The sequence below is a fragment of the Ictalurus furcatus genome, chromosome 16 (genome assembly GCF_023375685.1).
Source record: "Ictalurus furcatus strain D&B chromosome 16, Billie_1.0, whole genome shotgun sequence".
NCBI classification, from domain to species: domain Eukaryota; kingdom Metazoa; phylum Chordata; class Actinopteri; order Siluriformes; family Ictaluridae; genus Ictalurus; species Ictalurus furcatus.
The window spans coordinates 9649790-9672269 of NC_071270.1; the positions used below are offsets into that span (position 1 = coordinate 9649790).

At 39.4% G+C, this 22480-nt stretch overlaps 2 protein-coding genes across 4 annotated transcripts; both read left to right on the top strand.

Annotated features, from left to right (window-relative positions):
- The first annotated feature begins 429 nt into the window (after positions 1–429).
- prr11 (proline rich 11) lies at positions 430–12828 on the top strand. Of its 3 annotated transcripts, XM_053645261.1 has the most exons (10): positions 430–1704; positions 1925–2034; positions 3239–3389; positions 3486–3608; positions 6268–6447; positions 6597–6683; positions 6768–6880; positions 8218–8277; positions 9634–9730; positions 9827–12828. In XM_053645261.1, the coding sequence occupies exons 1-10, from the start codon at positions 1690–1692 to the stop codon at positions 9848–9850; spliced, it is 960 nt and encodes a 319-aa protein (XP_053501236.1). In that variant the 5' UTR covers positions 430–1689; the 3' UTR covers positions 9851–12828. The 3 variants fall into 3 exon arrangements, with proteins under 3 accessions (XP_053501236.1, XP_053501235.1, XP_053501237.1); XM_053645260.1 differs by having other exon boundaries at positions 9634–12828; XM_053645262.1 differs by lacking the exon at positions 6597–6683 and having other exon boundaries at positions 9634–12828.
- Positions 12829–14031: 1203 nt separating this feature from the next.
- Positions 14032–22472, top strand: smg8 (SMG8 nonsense mediated mRNA decay factor). Its single transcript, XM_053645243.1, has 4 exons — positions 14032–15841; positions 19888–20033; positions 20362–21219; positions 22055–22472. The coding sequence occupies exons 1-4, from the start codon at positions 14311–14313 to the stop codon at positions 22265–22267; spliced, it is 2748 nt and encodes a 915-aa protein (XP_053501218.1). The 5' UTR covers positions 14032–14310; the 3' UTR covers positions 22268–22472.
- The last annotated feature ends 8 nt before the right edge of the window (positions 22473–22480 follow it).

The following is a 22480-nucleotide window of genomic DNA, read 5'->3' on the forward strand; positions in this document are numbered from 1 at the left end:
AAAATCCTGATCGGTGCATAAGTAATGAACACCATTAAACTAAAACGCTTTGCATCTGACAGGTAAACCCAATCACATCCAATATGAGATTATTCGGATATATACACAATATACGCAGAGTGGTTCGGGAACCGGCTCCAGTCCAGAACCATTACAGTGGAATATGTCTAATAGTGTAGCTTTAAATATATTTAAGAGGAGCAGACTTCAAAGACTGAACACTAGGTTTATTGTATTTGTTTACAAAGTGGAAAAGGTTAACAGTTGTTGCTTTTTGCATACAGCCTGTAAAATTAACTGAAAATATTAAATTTAGTTTATCAGAAGTTAAATTAATTTGCCATGGCTCACACTATGTTCTGTCATAACTGACAAACTCAGTTTTTCTCATGCCTACTTGTGCATTATATTGTGGCACATTAATGTTACCATATCTAAAAAACTAAAAAACTAAACTTCAACTGTACTCCAAAATTTTTGTAATTAGGAGCACAAGAAAGAAATTGTTACCATAGAGCCCTGATTCGACTTGAGTAATTGCTAATGCATATGACACTTTAATGTCAATAAAAAAAAAATAGTAAACTGGACAAAATCCGAGCAGACTGGATAAAGGAATTAGGGGTGCACATATTAGAAGAAACCTGGAATAGTGCACTAACTAGAGTAAATGGAACAACCACTTGTACTCACCTATGTATAATTCAGTGTACGGTCCTTAACAGACTCTACTACAGAAAGGCAAGGCTGTTCAAGATATAGTCACATGTGACTGATACATGTGACCAATGTCACTCTACAAAAGCAGACTTTGTCTGAGGCATTTAGTAAGGAAATCAGGCCTTGTTTTGAAATGTCTGTTTTTGGAGTACAAGAGTATTGTCATGTCCAAAATGTGTCAGGACACTTATGATTTTGCTGGTCTCTTGGTCCAAAAAAGAATACTACTTGAATTAAATATTCACCCAAAGGATCAAAGGATGCTTTTCATAGCAAGCCAGTCTGCCAGGAAATGCAACCTTAGTTACAAAAGGTTGAGAACCTCTGGTTTAGTACAGTACAATAACGAAAGTGTGCCATTTGAAAGGATACTACACAGCAAAATCGCCAGTGTTGATTTGGACTCTAATGACCACTCTGGGTGTTAATTCAACACTAGGGATTTTACTGTGTACCCTAAAATTCACACCCTAGACGACAGAGTGTATAGTGCATAGTTTAAGTAGTGTATAGTATATCATTTGGGACACACTAACTGTTTAACGCAGGTATAATGTAGGTGAGAACAGGAACTACTGGGTCTCTCGGACGTTCCACAACTTTAAACCTAACCGTAAAATGCGCGACGTGTCATTCATTAATAAAGTAAACACCCGACGGAGTTACCGTTAAACAGATATTTAGCGTTGATTTCTAAATATAGATTTAAGATTTATTTTTGTATTGGAGAGTGATAGCGGAATTTAATTTAGCTTCGTTTATCTACTAGCGAGAATCAGGCTTTAACTCTTTAACTGGTTTACTCTGTTGATGCGGTAACCAATAAAACGCCACTTGGTGGAGGAGAGCGAAACTTCACTAACCAATCAGAAGGTGCAGATCGCGGAGCTGTTTGTAAAGCGCTCTCTGGTTGGCTAAGAAGAATTCCGGAAGTATTTTTGAAAATCCAGCGGTGGACATCTGCTTAGAATGGCTGGTTTCGGGGTATGCTTACTGTATTATATATCGGTTTTGTGTAACCGGATTGAATCTATAGACTGTGATAGTCATATTTTTCCTTTAATAATGCAAATAGCTTTTATGTAAATTAACTCGTTTCTGCAACCTTTGCAATAATTTGCATAGCTTGCCTGTTTGCAACATCAGTAATAGTAATAACAGTATGTTAGTATAACTGTTTTCAGTATGTTTACTTCTTTCTTAGCGACTAAGCAGACACTTTCAGAAGCGTAGGAAAAAGAATGGCAGCAGCCGACTTCTGGCCATGAAGGCCAAGCAGTCATTAACTCCATCATGTGACAGTCAAGTAAACGTGTGAGTATCACTCTATCCGTTGTAACACTATCTGTTGTTACCCAGATGAGGATGGGTTCCCTTCTGAGTCTGGTTCCTCTCTTAACATCTCAGGGAGTTTTTCCTTGCCACCGTCGCCATCATCTTGCTCAACTGGGATTAATCCACACACTTAAATCTGTGTCCTGTGTTTATATATTTCTATAAAGCTGCTTTGAGACAATGACCGTTGTAAAAAGCACTATACAAATTAAATTGAATTGAATTGAAGTATACAGTAGAGGCGTCCGTATGAGTCCTAGAAGTAGTTAGTCAAGGCGACTGGACTTCTGGTATCATGTTGAAGACGTTTCGGTCAGATCACTCACCATAGTCATGTATAGGATAAATTATGATTTTAGTAAAAATGTAGATTTTAATAATGCACTGTCACTAACTGCTAGTCATGATGTTATTAAATAATAGGATTGGACTTTCAGCATCTCTTTCACCCTACAATTCCCTTCCATATGCTGTACCATGCTGATCAGCGCTCTCCCTCTGGAAAGAGTTATTTCATTGGTCATGATCCTTTGGTCAGGGGTAAACCCTTTGCTGTATAAATAAATCTCAGGAAGTCTGTCCTTTTCTCTTTTCCTTCCTGTCCTTTCCAAAGTCGTTGTGTCTTCTTTAAGTAAGGATAATTCTGTCTCTTTATGCTACATTTAATTACTCTTGGGCTAACATTTAAATGACGAACTTTTAATATATATCTATGTTTTGGGGGAGCAGTAAAGACACAAAACTACTTTTCATGCCTGGGGATTCTCCTGCCAATAGGTTTGTGTTATCAGGTGTGAGTGCAAATAATTAACATACAGGTAATTAACAGTGAATTCACCTATTTGATTGACCTTTTTTGTGTTCAATAGAGAAAATGAGCCAAACACATAACATTTCAAGTTGGGGGAAAAAAACATTTTAGTGCAGTTCCACTCTAAATAATTTTTTTATGGTCCATTTTGACCGAAATAATCCACAAAGGTTAAGTCCAGTTGCCTTGACTACTATACATTTAAAATGACATGGATACTTCACTGATACACAATAATCACAGATAAACTTCCATAGTTTTTAAATTCGTATAAGTATTTATTTTATAAGTATTGTGTTCTCTCATTTTTGTGCATGTATTCACTGTCATTCTCCTTTGTACTTTTTTTTTTGCTTATTTCTTTTGTTATAGTAAAAAGAATTCAGTTGACAGAACAAAGGTGGAGCTGGTTGTAAAGACCTGTAATAAGAACACTGAGAGACTATCCTTCTCTCCAAGAAGCGGAAGGTTGTTGAATGCAGTTTGGAAAGTTATGCAGCAATGTCAGCACAGAATCAGTCAGGTAAGTGTCAGTAATGAGTGCCAAGTCAGTGCTGACAAACATGCCTTCGACCACTGCATAGAGATGTCACCAATTTCCTAATTATTTCTTTTGAAGATCTGGACTGGATTTTGCAGTGTTTTATTTTTCTGGAGATTTCATGCCCAGAGAGTGGAAATTCTTCATCAGAAGGTGGAGGCGCTTCAGAAGGAATTACAGCTGCTGCGTACTAATGCTCTGGTTAGTAGAACCTATGGCTAATTTAATATACCAAGTACACAACTTTACTAACCCTTATGACAGCATTAAAATAAATTATTTTTAAACAAATTATATAAATACCAGTTCAAAAGCATGCATTTCCTAACAATGTGTAAGCAATTATGTAATATATTCTCTAATAATTTGTATGCCCAGTGTTTTCCCTAAAGTGCTTCCAAATTCTTTGCATATCATCTGAGCAGTTATTGGATCCACTTATTTGTAACCCACCATTCATGAAATGTCTTCAAGATGGTACATTTTCAACTTCTTGTAATGCCTTTTTCCCTTTTAGATATACTGTAATAGTGCTTTCATATCATGCTGGAATTACAATTTTTATGAGCTTCTGACTAGTAAAAAAAAACAGTGTTCAAGCTTTGTAATTACTCGTTGGGAAATCAGAATTTTCTAAACTCTCACTTGACAGTGTGTGACCTCAACTCAAAATTCCTACTCCAGAACTCAGGGTAGTTTTCTCAACTATAAGTTCTTCTGAATTCAGGGAATGATGTCAAATCAACATGGCTGTGCACAACATCAGAAATAAACAAAGTAGCACCTCATACTCATATTTGCTTTAAATCAATCAACATACAGACATATTTGCTTGTTTAATCAGTCCCTCCAACGCAAAATCAAGCAAACTCCACAATATTCAAAAGGAAATTTGCAATTTTTCAAAATTACCACAGATTTTTCACAGATTTGGACCAAGACGTATCAGAGAGGCTGAGACATATGCAATTGCAGTTAGACAGTCTTTTAATAGAGGATCAGCAGACAGTTCCAAAACAAAAGGCAAGTTCAGAGTCAAAAGCAGGCAGAGGGTCAGGAGATCAACAAACAGGATATCGTAGAACAAACCAGAATTAAAAAGAACAGAAACCAGAGTCAAAACCTGGATAACAATAATAAACTAATGGCTTGGTAAAGTCAGAGACAACAGCAACTGAATGTTTATTTCACAAGGTTTTTGTGAATGGGTGTCTCTATATAAAGGGTGTGTGTGTGTGTGTGTGTGTGTGTGTGTGTGTGTGTGTGTGTGAATTGGCAACAGCTGTGTGTGATTAGAGTTCTGGTGATCTTGAGCCGGTGTTGTGGACTGGGAAGTGTAGTCCATGTGCAGCCATGTTTGTAGGCTGCAGTGTATTCTGGATTGGAGTTCAATATTGAGGTTGACCTGACAGAGTACAGCTAAAATGTCTCATTTACACACACACACACAAAAAAAAAACAATTTCGTGCAATTGCAATTTTGACAAATTCACATAGTTTTCCACAAAAAACTCCACAAGTTGCATCTCAATGTTTGAAAAAAGCCACAACAAAATCAAGCATACAATGAACAACCACAAAAAAAATTATATGAAATCTTGTATGGACTGACTTATAACATGGACTATACAGTTTGCTGTTTTGAGGAGATAAATATATGACACTCATCACAGTTTTCTGGCTAACTGGTTGCTAACAAAAGACCAACCTGGAGTTGTCCATGTTTTTTCCCACTTTGTACCTAGAATGTACGAAGGTCAAAAATTATGTCATTCTGAGCTCTGACTTTCCAATTCCAAAGTAAGCGGAATGCAGCATTTGGCTAGATCTTCCACTCAATAATGCTGATCGAATGCATGGTATTACTCATGGTATTGTCTCCCAAACAAGTGTATACTCTACCCAATAACGTATTGACTGCATTAAAGAGCTTTTAAACAAACTCAAAAGCTAGAGCTTTAAAAAAGAGCATACTGTATACTGTCTGTAACAGCAGATGCAGAAGTACTAAGGCTGAGATTAATAACTCTGGTACAGACACTGATGGTTTCAATAGTGGTACTGGATGATGAAGCCGAGCATGTAATTCTACACGGCATGCAGTTCAATATAAAGAGCTGACCCAATCGGTTGCAAATCATATGCCGCACAAGTGAATGTAGGTTGTATTCCTAACATTGGGCACAGTTGTTCCTAGCTCCTAATGAGATGATGGCGATAACTGCAAGTGCAATGGCTACAGGCATCCTACAGGCAAAACTACAAACAATGTAAAACACCATAAACCTTCATCAAATTTTACAGACTGAATGTTGCTCTGTCACAACCCATGTGCTCTGCAGCAAGTTTGAGTGATCTTTACCCCCAGTGGAATACGGCATAAACAGTCTGAATTAAGAATTAAGAATCATTAAGAGTGATTCTTAGCCTCAGTCATGATTTTATTGATGCCTGTTATTTTCAAACAATCTGTGGCAACAGGAAGTTTTCCATAGTCCCACAGAATGCTGCCCTGGTGGTCCCAATAAAAGGAATAGAATGAAAGGATATTTATGTAACCATGGCTCTATGACTGATTGGTAGACCATTATGCTCATCTGGGTCATTCAGGATCACAAAAATGGCCAGAGGACAAGTGAGATGTTGTGGGGACCTTTTTTATAGGTTATACATATGAGATCATGATGTCTTTATTATTAGTTCTTGGCAAGGAAAAGGCAAATAGGAAACCACAGTGATTCAAAAGTTTGCACTCAAATATAATTGTTGGTTTTAAAATTACAATGATTATTGTAATATACCAGAGAACAGTTCAAAGCATTGTGTCTTTGCCTTTATTGTGTTCCATCTATGCATATAGTTATCTCCTGAGTCAAGATGCTCCGGCTGCCATGGTACAACTGTTGCACCACCTATTGCTCTTCTTCCCTCCCCACCACTTCCACCTCCTCCTCCACCTCCACTACCACCACCAGCTATTCAAGTGCCACAGAGACTGCCTTTAGTATCTAAAAGCAGGACCAGTCACTCATCATTGCAGGTACTAACCCATAAATTATAAAAAGTAATAGTTTGCCATTTCTGTTTGTGTCATTAAAAATATCACCCAGCAGTAGTTTACAAAGACAGTAAAAAGGGCCACAAATACTAGTATTGTTATTACTGATCTTGGTCACTTTATCCATTCAGGAGAAGGTTGATCGATGTGTTGCTGTAACTCTTAAGGATCTGCAGGCAGTGCAGCTAAGAAAAGTAACTGCTAATAATAAAGTTTTGGTGAGGAATCATGCCTTATTTTGTCACCTTGTTGTTGAACTTCATGTTTATAAGACATCTTGAGAATGAGAGTTTTTTTTGCAGATGTCACCGGATGGAAAAAGAGCCCCCATGGTCACTCTAGCAGACCTACAGAAGGTCAGTTTAAGACGTGTTCAGTGCAGCTTCCGCTCGACAAAGAGGCATAGCCCTGGCAGGTGAGTTCAGTATTACACTTCAGTATGACACTATTGACCAATATTAATGAGTCTGAGTCATCAAGATTTGTCCACTCTCAGTCGAGTCCAGGGCCTCAAGGCGAAGAGTTATGTTCTAGTCTTAATGCATTTTTCATTGATGCAGTGAGAGAGAGAGAGGTAAATGTTAGAAAGACAAAATGAAAATGAAAGTGAATATTATCAGTGGCAAGAATTTTAGTGTACCTTAATTTTTATTGTGCCTATTTCTGAAGAGTGCTAGAAATAATTCTGAATATATTTTCTGAATAATAGACCACACTAGTAGCCTGAATACAGAAGCAAACTAGCAAGTTACCATTGGAAGCTTAAAACAAGACAAAAAATACACTCTTTCCTGTATTAGCGGAAGATAGCAGAGAAACTGAGAAAACAACACCTAGAAAAGTTATTGTGTTAGCTACACTGTAATAGACTTTAAGAATGAACCATAACCTACCTCAATGTGCTGTGTTAAATAGCATGTCAGCACGCTAACTTGTATTGACAAACTTTCTTGGTCTTTATCTGATAGATGAAAATATATTTGATGTTCCCCATTTTGGTTATATTTCTGTACATTTAGGTAGCCATTCTCTTTTTATCTTGTATTTAAATGCCTTTGTACTCCAAGGAAACAACAGACCAACTGATGGAACAGTCATTGTTCATTTGGGATAGACAGGTGTCGGGTCTTCCAGCACAAGTGTTTGTGCACATTTTGTGTTCAATGATATTGGATGATGCGTAATGTCTGTAAAAGATAGGACTTTAAGATTGCATGAGGCAGAAGCCAATAGTAATTGTTAAGTCCTATCTTGTACAGACATTATGCTTCAAACCATTTCATTGAACACAAAATGTGCACAAACACTTGTGCTGGATGACCCGACACCTGTCTATCCCAAATGAACAATGACTGTTCCATCAGTTGGTCTGTTGTTATGACCTAAGTCACAATGCAGTAAATAAAATGTTGAGTCATAAGCGACTTCAGTGTATCTCAAGTCATTGGCTTGAGACTCAAAACCTCATCTCTGCACTCATGCATCCTTTTGTCAGGTTTAGACACATCCATGGAAAGGATACTTGCGCTAAACAATAACAAAATTAACATCAGTTGGCATTAAATATACGAAGAAAACAGGCTAGTAGAAAGCCAGAGCCACAGCCATGGCTCTCTTATGCTAATCAGAAGGGACTTGCACATCAAATATTGTTCAAATACTGTTTGAAAGTGATCAGCTATGGGGCAGCTATTTGATTAATTTGATTGTGTAATTTTTCTAAAACATGTTATTCCTTGTTTCTGATTATAGATCATCAAGCAAAAGCCCCATGAAACTACGCTTCCAACTTAGAAAAATCCCAATTGACCGGTAATTGAATCTGCATTTGTTATTAACTGTTCATTTGCTTTTTACGGCGGTTCCCACATGTAAAAATTAATCATGACCCCTTTCCCCCTGAAACATCGTCTTTGGTAATCACTCCCCGTTTTCGACAGTCACCCTCATGCCACAAGATTGGGTGAATTGATAATTGCATAAATAAACAGGAGTACATGTGTTTATGTAAAGTGTGATTTGGAATTGTTCTTTAGAATAATCGGCACGTGTTTTGACATGTTTTCATATGCAGTGAAATTCATACATAATCTACACAGATCAGCCGTAACATTAAAATCACCTGACTAATATTGTTTGGGTCCCCCTTGTGCGACCAAAACAGCTCTGACATGCTGAGGCATGGACTCCACAAGACCTCTGAAGGTGTGCTGTGGTATCTGGCACCAAGACACTAGCAACAGATCCTTTAAGCCCTGTAACATTCAAGGTGGGGCCTCCGTGGATTGGACTTGTTTGTCTAGAACATCCCACAGATGCTTGATTGGATCAAGATCTGGGGAATTTGGAGGCCAAGTTAACACCTAGAGCCCTTTGTCATGTTGCTCAAACCATTCCTGAACAATTTGTGAAGTGTGGCAGGGTGCATTATCCTGCTGAAAGAAGCCACAGCCATTAGGGAATACCACTGACATGAAGGGGTGTACTTCGTCTGCAAGAATGTTTAAGTAGGTGGTATGTGTCAAAGTAACATCCACATGAATGCCAGGACCCAGGGTTTCCCAGCAGAACACTGCTCAGAGCATCACACTGCCTCCCGCTTGCCGTGAAAACAGTGATTCCACAACAGTGGCTATATGAATTAGAGGCATGCAGCAGGTAATGATACAGCCCCCAGTGGCAGCATGCTTCAACTGCTATTCATTTAAAGGGACATGTATTATTAGTTTACTTACTTAAAAATGTCATAAGTACTTTATTTACTTTGAAATTTGTATGCCATTAAGTGAATATGTTTTCCAGAGATAGCCCTGACCTCAACCAACACTGAACACCTTTGAGATCAGGCCTTCTCGTCCAAAATAAGTGCCTGAGCCTGACGTCACAAATGTTCCTTTGACTGAATCGGAAACAATTCCCACAGACACACTCAAAAATCTTCTAGAAACAAGTGTATGGATTAGCCCAATGTAATTGTAATGGGAGTTTGAAGTTTTAGGAGTATGTGAAATGCAAATGAACTACTAGAATTCAAAACCCCAAACAATATTATGTCTTTAGTGCTGATCTAAAATTTAATCTGCATTGGACTGTAAGTTAACTGAGCACAAAAGATATGCACATTTTCAGATGGGCAATTTTCAGAAATACAATGTTTTATGTTTTCAGCGCTCCAAGTGATACACCACTGTGTAATAAAGAAAATGTTGAGAAGTATTCACACATTAGTGCACTAATTAACAATGTTTTGGAAAACAACTGCCAGGTAAGTAATTTTAAGCTACAACAAATACGTATATAATCAAAATGTGTTAGCATTCTTCAATTAGATCTTGTTTTATTCTTGTTATTACTTGTACAGGGTGCTTTTCCTGGAGGATCATAACCACTGTATGCCATCAGCTGAAAATGGGACATCAAGAAAGCAGACATTTCAATGATTTATTGTGCTCTCACTGAGTATTGTATAGTCCCCTTTGAAAGTATTGGAAGAGCAAGGCCAATTCTATTGTTTTTACTATACAATGAAGACATTTGAGTTTGAGATCAAAAGACAAATATAAAACAATAGATGAGAAATTAAGCTTTCATTTCCTGATATTTATCTAGATGTTAAACAACATGCACCAACATGGTACCTTTGTTAGCAGATCACCCAATTTTTAGGTAAGCAAAGGTTCTAGAACAGAAAGACTTAAAGTAAATAACACTTAATATTTGGTTACATATCACTTGCTTGCAATAACTGCATCAAGATGGTGATCCACTGACATCATCAAACTGTTTCTTTTTTTCCAGGCTTTTACTGCAGCTTCTATCAGTTGTTGTTTGTTTTGGGGCTTTCTCCCTTCAGGATGTGAAATGCATGCTCAATTTGTTTAAGGTCTGGAGATTGACTTGGCCAATCTAAAACCTTCCACTTGATGAAGTTCTTTGTTGAGTTGGCAGTCTGTTTTGGGTCATTGTCTTTTTGCATGATGAAGTTCCTCCCAATTAGACTGGTTGCATTTCTCTGTAAATTGGCAGACAGAATGTTTCTGTTGATTTCTGAATTCATTCTGCTGTTACCATCATGAGTTACATCATCAATAAAGATTAGTGAGCTCATTCCAGAAGCAGCCATGCAAGCCCAAGCCATGACACTACCTCCACCATGCTAGACCGATGAGCTTGTAGGTTTTGAATCATGAGCAGATCCTTTCTTTGTCCACACTTTGGCAAGTTCATCACTTTGGTAGCGGTTAATCCTAAATAATACCTAAATAAATAATACCTAAACTTTTGCGACTCATCTCTGTATTTCTTTGTGAATTCCAGTCTGGCCTTGCCGTTCTTACTGCTGATGTGTTCTTGAGGTTTTCTTCAAATAGTGGATCACCCTTGCCCTGTGAAGGCTGTTGGTGATATCAGTGACTGTTGTTTTGGGGGTTTTCTTCACAGCTCTCACAATGTTTGTCATCCAAACATAACAAAATTGTTTAATTGGCAGTACCCAATGTGTGTGCAATGGCTCTGATTGATTTCCCCTTTTTTCTCAGCTTCAAAAGGGCTTGATTTTCTCCCACAGACAGCTGAATGGTGTTCATGTTGGTTTATCCTTATTAATAACAAATTAATTCTTCACAGGTGAAACCCAGGGATCAATACAAGAGTAGATATTCAGTGCTATTAATTGTTTAAACAATCTATCATGGCACACCTGGGCAACAAGTAACACCTGTCAGTTACATGTTCCAATATATCTGATCACTTAAAAAACGTGTGAGTTCAAACAAAAGGTGTCATGTTCTAAATTGTTTAACAGATCTAGATATAAATATTAGGAAATGCAAGCTGAAATTCTGATCTATCATCTCATGTTCATCTTTTTATCTCAAACACAAATGTCTTCAGTGTGTAGCAAAAATAAAGAATTGGCCTTGCCAATCCAATATTTTCAGAGGGGGCTGTATGTTTATTCTGGTATATGGCTGAATGGTAAATGACCTATCGAGACATGGATTTACTGTACTGCTATATTATCCATTAATGCTAATAGTAATGTTTTTTGTTTTTTCTTGCTTAAAGTTCAAGTGATAAAATGTATATATTGGAACTGCACATGGAATACGGTTCATGCTAAAACATGTTTTAATGCCAGGATCTATATTGGGTGGCTATGCTGGCCCTCCCTCCTTATAGAATGCTACACCAACAATTTGGAAAGGAACACTTTTCACAACAACCCTCCCCAAGGTGGCCCAATTTTGGCAAAGTGTGTTGGCCTTGGTAGCACAGTGGACAAAATTACATCAGGCCGATGTTGCCCTCCTAAATAAAAGCTGCCTCGGTCTGACCAGCTACCAGCTAGCACACAGGCCACTCTGGTCAAGCTGGTAGATGGAAACGGTTACTAAGTTACAGCTAAAAATGTAAAGTCATAGACAACTTGTTTTAATGAAGATAAGACTGTAGTAAAGTGGAAAATCTCAAACATTTATTGATCATTTTAGACAAGTAATAAGGCAGCTGGAAAATATCTTACACGCTGACAAAAATGACCTACCAGTTTAACCAGCTCAGCCTGTGTTTTGGCAGCTGGTATCTGGTCAGACAAAACTAGATTTCTCAGCACGGTGGCACCCAACATCATTATGCTACCTAGGAATTGCAGGGCAATTCATTTCACAGGGCTGCTGATGCTGGGACTAACAGAAGCAACACTGGACAAGCTACTCTACTACTGGGCAAATCTTAAAGAAAGAGCATGATTTGCACAACTAAGTAATAATATTTGGCTACAAATATGTCATTTTTCAAAAAATTGCATGTAACAGCATACAAAATGTTGTTTGTAGTACTTTCCTGAGGCCTTTTCCTTGAAACCTTTTTATTTACATATGTGAATATGATTTTTACTATGTGTGTATATCATTCCCAAAGTAAATACATACTTAAATAAGTTTGGTCTATTTTTATAATTTCAAGTGAATTTCCATCAATGTATGTGAATGGGAGTTTTGGGCATGTTTGATCGTCCACTAAGGGAAACCCATAAGTCCAATCATCCATCCATCCATCCATCTTCTATACCGCTTATCCTTCCTTCAGGGTCACGGGGGAACCTGGAGCCTATCCCAGGGAGCATCGGGCACAAGGGTACACCCTGGACAGGGTGCCAATCCATCGCAGGGAACACTCACATACACATTCACACACCCATTCATACACTACGGACACTTTGGACATGCCAATCAGCCTACCATGCATGCCTTTGGACTGGGGGAGGAAACCGGAGTACCCGGAGGAAATCCCCGCAGCATGGGGAGAACATGCAAACTCTGCACGCAAAGCAGAGGCGGGAATGGAATGAAAAAGACTTTATGCACATTTCATGTAAATTAAATTATATTACATTATATTATATATATTATATTACATATGTGGACATCTCCACAATTATTAACAAAGAAAAATAAGCCAAATCTATGCTTGACAAGCATACGTTTTCAAAATTCCTTACGACAATGAGTAATTTTCCAAGTCCAACTACAGAGATTCTATGTAACTGGAGACAGAACTTTTTGTACTCCACGCAGATCATAAACCATTGAAATTGGTTGAGAAATGTAAACGTTACTGTGCTTTTTATCCAGAAAACTATTAGCTCCCCTGTTCATTTGTATTTGTTGATGTTGATACAGTACGTACTGATCAGTATTGGTAAGCATGAATACAATCCGGACGTACTACTCGCTCGAATTCTGACAGCTCTTCCGCGCCAGTCCCATTGAATTATGGGATAGCACAGTATCCACAGTGTGCTTATCAATGCTCAAATTGATGCTTCCTCGTTTCCTCCCTCCTCTGTCCTCCAGCACGTGACCTGGAAATCGATCGAAGTCAGCCATCTTGAAGGACATATCAGTTCTCTAATTGCACCGTGAGGAGGTGAGGAACGAGGACTGAGGAAGCTTCCAGAGGAGCTAGGAGCACACACAGGTGTATCCTTGTTTCTTAAGTGTTTCTTGTCAAAAAACCTGACACATATAAATTCCCTTCCTCCTTTACATTTGCCAGAATCTCAAACAAAAAGTCATTTGTTTATGTTATGGAATTTTGTGTGAAATATAATTAATTAATAGTATGCTTACAATGAGTACTGTAATTAATTGATCCTTGCATGTTTGGATATGCAAAGCTGCACAAAAGATGTGATAAATTATGTATTGTTCATTAATTCATTGTTGAATAACCCAGACATTTCACATACTATCAGTGCATTTTGCTTTATTAAGAATGTTGTTATTAACCAAACTCTAACAACATAACAGCAGATCCCTGAAATGCAGTGAGGTCATCCAGCTGAGCACAGTCATCATTAATTGACATTGCTTTGAAGTGACACTTGAGAGAGCGAGGATATTCCATTTGACTTGCTTCAGTTCCTCTCTCCTCGCTCTCATCCTTGCATCCTTCCCTCACATCCCGAGGGGGTGGAGCTAAGACGCGAGGAAATGAAATGAGGATGCACAAATAAGAAATGAGAAGCATCCCCAGTGTCCAGTGGTTCCATACTGTAGAATCCGGGCGGAAGCAGTAGGTCATCCGGGAATTTCCCACCTACTCTTTTATGAATACTGAGAATTCGGACATACTACTTCTTTGGCGTACTCTTTTTCGCCTACTGTGTAGTAGGGTAGTTTATTTACGAATGTTCCTTTCACTCAGCAACAAGTAGGCCTACATGTTTCTAGGAACTCAAAATCCAGCGCATAAAGTGTCTCATGTTTCCGCACGGTTACTTTGTGTTGATGATCACGGAAAGCCCGCCCACTCAAATGTTTCCGTCTGTGTCTAGCAGCAATGGCGCTACCTGTGAATATCAGCGTACTTCTACAGTCAGACGTAATAGAGGATTCCCTTTACAAAGATGAAGGCGTATGTATATTGGGAATATTTGGGAAAAGTGTTGTGCAAGCCGGATGTGCCAAGGAGTCTCTTATAAACATCTTGTCAGACAAACATGTCTTTTCCCTGTTTGGCACCGACGAGACGGACAGTCTGGATGAACGGAGCTCGATCAAAGCGTATTATAACCAGGAAAACCGTGTGTTGTATTTAGTGCTGACAACCATTTTCGACAATCGCCAGCTTCTCCGTGCATGTGAGTCTTTAACCTCGGGTCTAGGTCACACCGAAGCGCACGAATTTTGGAAAGGAGCTGATAAGGATCACTGCCTTAAACTGCTCTATCTCTTCTCATTATGCCACATTCTGCTGTTAGTTCATCCTACCTGCTCCTTCGATGTGACGTATGACAGGTTGTTCCGCGCCTTGGACGCACTGCGCCAGAAAACGTTACCTTTTCTCCGTGGTGCCATAAAGGATTGCCCCGTGTCAAAGGAATGGAAAATGAACTGCCGGCCCTGTCCTCCTCGCCTGCTGTTTGTGTTCCAGATGAATGGGGCACTGAGGATAAGTGCATCTGGACTTGCTGGAAATGGCAATGATGGCACAGGATTAGACAAGCCTAAGAAACACTCACCTAGGAGGCGTCTGCAACATGCATTAGAAGATCAGATCTACCGAATATTCCGTAAGAGCAGAGTCCTCACCAACCAGAGCAGCAACTGTCTGTTCACCGTGCCTGCAAACCAGGCTTTTGTCTACGTGGTTCCGGGACCAGAGGAAGATCCAATTGGATCTTTGCTTGGGCAGTTACGGGCAAACTGTGTGCTACGTGAGTGTGACCCTGGTACACCTGCCCCTGGGCAAAGGCGATACCAACAGATGCGCCACTCTAACAGGCATCCCTCGTTTAATATGGAGAACAGTGGTCTTTCTTCGTCCGGAGGTCAGTTAGTGGACTGTACTCTGAAGGAGTTTCTTTGGCAGCATGTAGAACTTGTGCTGAACAAGAAAGGCTTTGACGACAGCGTGGGCCGAAACCCGCAGCCGTCTCACTTTGAGTTACCCACTTACTCCAAGTGGACTCGCGTCGCCTCCAGGCTGTACCAAGTCATGATAGAGAACAGTGAAGAAGACACAGCAGAACTTTTCCTTAAAGTGCAGGGTCAACTCAAGGTTCTCGAAGGCTTCCTAGATGCAGATGCAAAATTCTCAGAAAACAGGTGTCAGAAAGCATTGCCGCTGGCTCACAGCACATATCAATCCAACCTGCCTCACAACTACACTACCACAGTGCATAAGAACCAGCTAGCTCAGGCGCTGCGGGTCTACAGTCAGCACGCCAGGGGAGTAGCCTTCCAGCGCTATGCCATACAACTTCATGAGGATTGCTACAAGTTCTGGAGCAATGGACACCAGCTGTGTGAGGAGCGCAGCCTCACAGATCAGCACTGTGTGCACAAGTTTCACCTGCTACCCAAACCAGGTAAACACCACTGTTGAGGTCACACAAAGGCTTAATACACTTTGAAGAATGGCTTGCACATAATATTTAGAGAACTATAATGCTCAACGTATGCCCAGAATATCCCCACTGCTATTAAAACAATAACTAATATATTTTTCATCAGTTTTATCTACAGTTGAGGCCAAAGGTTCACATACATCTAGGTCAGTGGTCACCAATCTTGAGATCTACTGTTATGCAGGTTTCCTCTCCAACCAAAATCTAATACATCTGTTTTAGTTGATTAAGAATTTCTTAAGGCAATGATTAGATGGTCAGAGCTAAAGTCTTCAGGAAGGTAGATCTCCAGGAACAGGGTTGGTGGCCACTTATCTAAGCTAAAGACATTACCATAAAGTTTCTGTTTTAAGTCAATTAGTAGATGCCTACTTTAGTTCCATAAGGTAATTTCGATTTAATTTCAAAATAACAGCTAAGAGATATTTATTTCAGCTTTTATTTACTATATCAGATTTTAGTGGGTCAAAAGTTTACATACAATTTTTAGTATTCGGAGGCATTGCCTTTCAATTGCTTAAACTGCAATCAAACAATCCCACAAGCTTCTCACAATACTTTCCAGAATTCTTGCCCATTCTTCCTGACAGAACTGGTGTGACTCAGTCATGTTTATGGGCCTCCTTGTTCAGTCATGCTCTTTCAGTTCAGTCCACAAATGTTCTATTATCGACGTGTATTACAGACATGTAAACACCTTAATCACACTATTAACGTCATATGAGAGCTGTCACAAAATGCGGTGAAAAGACACGATCACACATGGCAGTGCTCAACTGTTTTACAGCAAACAAGCGAGCACGGCTGCATCCGAAACCGCGTACTTACCTACTATAGGCCTATAGTAGGCGAAATACATGTATCTCGGCTACTATAGAGTAGGTAAGTACACGGTTTGGGACGCAGCCCACGGCTTCAAGCAGTTGTCTATTTGCACGTACAGCATGACAAATAATTAACCGCACTTGAAGCGTTCGTTAAAAAAAAAAAATTCAATAAAAACATCCAAAACTGTATACAGTATCATAACGACGATGAACTGTATGTTGATACGTGAAATTCTGGACAGGATGTCGGACGGCGTGGCACGGTGACATAATGACGTGTGCTGTTAATCGATCTATGTTCTATAACATGTAAAACGGGGACATTAAATGAATAATCTAAAAGCAACTCATGTAAACACCTTAATCACAATATTTTCTTATTTAGAATAAGGTCAATAATTTGATTACTGCTGTCCATGTAAACATAGTCAGTGATTGACTATATTCTCTATTGATCTACTATATAGCAGGTGAAATACATGTATCTCGGCTATTATATAGTAAGTACGCGGTTTCGGACGCAACCCATGGCTTCAAGCAGTCGTCTATTTGCACGTATAGCATGACAAATAATTAACTTCACTTGCAGCTTTTGTAAAATTAAAAATGAAACACCCAAAACTGTATACTTTACTGTATACACCATAATGAAGACAAACTATATGTCGATACATGAAATACTGGAGGGAACGTCGGACAGTGTGGCGCGGTGACGTAATGACGTGTGCTGTTAATCGATCTATGTTCTATAACATGTAAAACGGGGACATTAAATGAATAATCTAAAAGCAACTCATGTAAACACCTTAATCACAATATTGTCTTTTTCAGAATATGGTCAATAATTAGATTACTGCTGTCCATGTAAACGTAGTCTATGAGATTCAGGTCAAGGTTTGTGATAGCCACTCCAATACTTTCACTTTCTTGTCTTTAAGTCATTTTGTTACAACTTTGGAGGTATGATTAGGATGATTGTCCTGCTTGAAGACTTATTTGTGATCATGTTTTAACTTTCTCCTTGATGTTTTAAGGTGTTGCTTTAGTATTTCTGAATAATCCTCTTTCCTCATGATACCATCTATATTTTTAAGTACACCAGTCTGTTTTTTAGCAAAACACCTCCAAAGCATGATGCTGTCACCTCCATGCTTCACAGTTGGGATGTTCTTCAGATTAACAGCCTCACTCTTTTTACTCCATACATCCCAAGACAGCCTTTCAGACCATGGTGATGTAGGACTCTATTAATGGTGGATGTATATGTTCGGTACAAGATGACTCTCACTCCATCGCCAGTTCCTTTGTTGTTGTCTTGGGGTTTACTTGAACCTTTTGGACCAAAGTTTGTTCTTCCCTGGGTGGGATGTTAATTTGTGTGTCTTTGCTGAATGATTTGCATGTAGTTGTTAGTACAGATGCTTGTTGTAGCCTCAGTTGTTTGGAAATTGCTCATGTGGAGAAACCATACTTTCTGAGGTCTTGGCTGAGTTGTTTTGATTTTCCCATGGAATCAACGGCAAAAAAGGCACTCTTTCTCAAGGTAGGCTCCTTTACAGGCTTTACATAACTCCTAATTATGACAATTGGCCAATTTCAAGTTCTAAAATTATCATTACATCAATTTCTGGAATCTTTCAGACTGTTTAAAGAAACAGGCAACTTGAACTTTTGAACCACTGGGATTCTGAAATGACATCAGATGTAAACAAAGTAGGTGCCCTAATTGACTTGCCAAGAGAAATGTATGAAAACATGAAATATGTGGAGTTGTGAAAAGCCGAGATTGAATGTCTTTAGCCTGGGTGTATGTAAACATACGTATATGTATATGGTTTTGTGTTAGTACAGATTTAAAATAATCTGTGTTTATTTAATGCACAGTTTTGATTCGAACATTTCACTAGCTCCCAAAAACACCAATACTTCGTACATATTACATGGTTTTGTATAGTATAACTTCAAAGACATATTTAACCCATTATAATTTGTTACTCATAAATTAACCCTCTTACCCCTTAGTTCCCACAGAATTATGTCCCATAACCCTATATTCCCCAGAGAAACAGCACGCCAACCCTGAGTTCCCAGGCCAAAATTGGCCCCAAAATCAACATTTTAATTTTAACATTTTTAGGCCTTGAAACAACTTATAATAATGTATTTGTGTAATATTACTTTGAAAATGAAGCAGTTCAGTGTTTTTACTCCACTTAGAGCACAATTCTTAACTAGAGAAATGACGGAAAATGCTTGCTAAAATCCTTATACTCATTTAGAAGTACCATACGAGCATCAGCGTGGTCAATGCCTTTGAATAAATTCAAGTAAATAATAAATAAATGCATTTTAGCGCCAAAAGTTTCTGGTGATAATCAGACCAGCAGGTAGTGTTTTAATGAATGCACAGAAATGGTTCCGTTATGACTCCAGACCCCTGCAGTGTCAGTCGCACTGGTTGATGCTGAAGATGAATACGGATCAGGGTCTGAATCAGGAGAGTTTGCGTCTCTATCAGTTTCGGTTTCGGTTTCAACATCGCCTGAACTTTCACTGCTCTCACTATCTAGAATCCTCGCTCTCGCCTGTGTAACTGTGTATGTTTTCTTTTTTTTCAATGTTTTAGATGTACCTGTGTTCACTGTAGGTGTAACTTTAGCTGGAACACGATTAGCTTTTCGCTTTGGCATTTTTAGTTCACTTCTACTATTACACCAATATTCACGCTTGGATCTTCATCGTAATGCCGGCGTAATAATGTAATCACGTCGTGACGTCAGGACGTCATCAACCTTCCGGGTTAAAAAATAATAATTAAATAAGTAAGGAATCATAGCAGAGTAATGCCGGTACACCGGCCTTACGGGGATAACGTTTACACTGTAAAGCCGCTATATCGGCCTTACGGGTATTTGGCATAGACGACCAAGCCGGTATATCGTCCTTACGGGAATAGATCAAAGACGGGCAAGCCAGTTTTTCGGCCATACGGGGTAAGAGGGTTAATATGCATGTATTAATTGTCTGGTACTAAGTCATTTTAATGTCTTGTAGAAGTAAGTCATGGCAAATGCACATGAGTTAAAATCTGGATGAGAATTTGCCAATTACAATCTATGTAAAATTCCATGCCATATGTAATGTATATAAACTAGTGAAAATGCTATTGTCTTTGTGCAGGAGAGAAGCCTGAGGTGGATCACAACCCTCCTATTCTCTATCACAACAGCAGAGGGCGCTCAACAAGTTCCTGTAATTGCGGCAAGAAGCAAGCCCCTCGAGAAGACCCGTTTGACATCCAGACTGCCAACTACGACTTCTATTTAGTCTGTAGAAATTATTTAAAATATATTGAGCATAAACCTTTATGAAATATAATGGAAATGGTGCTATAAACATGCTTGCACCATAAAATGGTCTCATTTTTATTGTTTCTGTAGTAACAGGGAGTGTATGGTGGACTCCCTGTGGATTTCATTATTTTAATCATTGATATGTTGAAGCTTTTGGAGACATTTATTTAACATGCATGGAAGGAGTGTGAAGTGCCAGCACTTTGTAACAATCAGTGTTTTCTTCCAAGGGAAAGAAAGCTGAAACCCTTCGCTGATAATCCTTCTCTTTCTGCCTTTTTTTGTAATTCTCTTTACTCAGATGCTTGAGGAGAAGTGCTGTAGTAAACTGGAGAGGATAAACTTCCCCGTGTTCCAGGCCAGCACTTCCGACCCAGCACCTGCCTGTGACGATGCAGCCAGACCTCAAGAAGCACCAGCTTCTGATGCCGAACGTCTCAAAGAAAAAGAGAGTGTGACCCATACGCCTGGAGATAGCACAGGTCTAAGCCTCGCTCTCAGTCTTGGCCAATCCACTGACAGCCTGGGTGCTTACGCTGATGGAGCCGAGGGCCATGAGAAGAGGCAGAGTGTTGACAGACAGGCCTCCACTGTGGAGTATCTACCTGGCATGCTGCACTCTGGATGTCCTAAAGGGCTTCTTCCTAAATTCTCCAGCTGGTCACTGGTCAAGCTTGGGCCAGCTAAGTCTTATAACACCCTTGTGGGTTTGGAGCAGCCTGGCTTCCTGCCTGGCTCAGCATTTCTCCTGCCATGGGACTTGGTGATCCGAAGCCGCTCAGAGGATGATTCTAGCTCCACAGAGCTTGATGGTGGAGCATCATCATGGCCAGCTCCCAATAAAGTGCCTGCTGGGAAACGGAGCACTGTAGGGATCGGCCGCGGCCGAAGACGTGATGACGTCTCGCGTGTGTATGTGGGGTTTGAGTATGAGGACAGCAGGGGCCGCCGTTTCCTCAGCTCTGGTCCAGATAAAGTAGTGAAGGTACTTGGACAAGGTGGGCCCAAGGAGCCAGCCACTCGAGTCCTGAACTCGGACATGCCCCTGTACATTCCATCTCCTGCCCAGGGCAGAGGAATCAAGCCTCACTATGCTCAGCTGGCCCGCCTCTTTGTTGTGGTTCCTGATGGACCTATTGAGATTATGCTTAGCCCACAGGTAAACAGTAAATTTTGTGAATCCATGTATGTAATCACTGTATTGATATTGCCCAGCAACCAATTTCATTAATAGAATGAAATAAAATTTACTCAGATCCACTCAGTTAAATGAGTTCAGTGTATTGTACTAAACTTCTGTAATGGCTATATTTAATGTTTAGCTTCTCAGAGACTGTACTGCTCTGCAATGTTTGCAAGCTTTGCATTTGTTGAACATTACTTCCTGTATATATTTTAGTTACCTTACATCAGTGGTCTCAGTCTCAGCCTACGAAGACTCTAAATATTTTTCAACACCACGCGAGACCATAAAATCATTTCCATGAAGTACTTGTTCCTGTTAAAGTACAATATGTAAATGTCTAACACTGCATGTGGAGTTATATAGTGCCTATAAGTGACCAAGTTTATATATATATATATATATATATATATTTTATAGCACAAGTACAAGTTATACTTGGTTGCAGAAACTTGTATGAGCCTATGTCCTAAGGTATGTCCTGTGTACTTATACAAAATTTAATCAAAGTTGATAATTTATTTTATTTAATTCAAGAGAAATTTCATGTTGGGTTAGAAAGATACTACAACCAGTAAATTAACACATCCAAGCATCTAGTCTCGGTCTTGATATGTGGTGTTGGTCTCATCTTGGCCTTGCCCAGCTGTCATACCCTCTCTTGACTCAGATTCCATTGATTATGGTCTTGGTCTTGTCTCAATATTGAACCCAACACTATATGAAACAGAGCTGAATGATGACACAACCACTACTAATTTGTGCAGCATTTTATGCATTTTATGTATTATATTGTTTTTGTCCCAAACAGGTTCAGCCAGGGCCACCTCCTTGTCCCATTTTCCATCCTGAGCAGCCAGAGGTTGTGCTGCCCCCTGATGGACTGTGGGTGCTACGATTTCCCTATGCCTACCTGACAGACAGTGGACCATGCTATCCCCCAAAAGAGAATCAACCTCTGGCCAGCTTCCGGGTCCTGAAGGGCATTTTGCGTGCCAATACTGCTTGTTCTCCTGCACAGTGATACACAGTACTTCAATGACTTAAGAGATTGCTTTCTTAGCAAGCCTGAAAATCTTTCCCCTTTATGTTCTAACACTTTTTTTTAAACTGTGCTTATGACTTAATAAATAACTGTTTCATGATCACGAAAAGCAGTTTCACAGTTGTGTTTATGTAATGCCAACTGTTGAGAATAAAAGTTGAATTTGTAATGTTAAGTCCAGCAATTTTTTTT

Bases quoted from the DNA above. Each gene is read 5' to 3' on its own strand.
- prr11 (XM_053645260.1), top strand. The intron at 6,881-8,217 runs GTGAGTTCAGTA...TTCTGATTATAG, and splicing joins AAGAGGCATAGCCCTGGCAG to ATCATCAAGCAAAAGCCCCA. The intron at 8,278-9,633 runs GTAATTGAATCT...TTATGTTTTCAG, and splicing joins AGAAAAATCCCAATTGACCG to CGCTCCAAGTGATACACCAC.
- smg8 (XM_053645243.1), top strand. From the start codon at position 14,311: ATGGCGCTACCTGTGAATATCAGCGTACTTCTACAGTCAGACGTAATA. The intron at 15,842-19,887 runs GTAAACACCACT...GTCTTTGTGCAG, and splicing joins TCACCTGCTACCCAAACCAG to GAGAGAAGCCTGAGGTGGAT. The intron at 20,034-20,361 runs GTCTGTAGAAAT...CTCTTTACTCAG, and splicing joins CCAACTACGACTTCTATTTA to ATGCTTGAGGAGAAGTGCTG.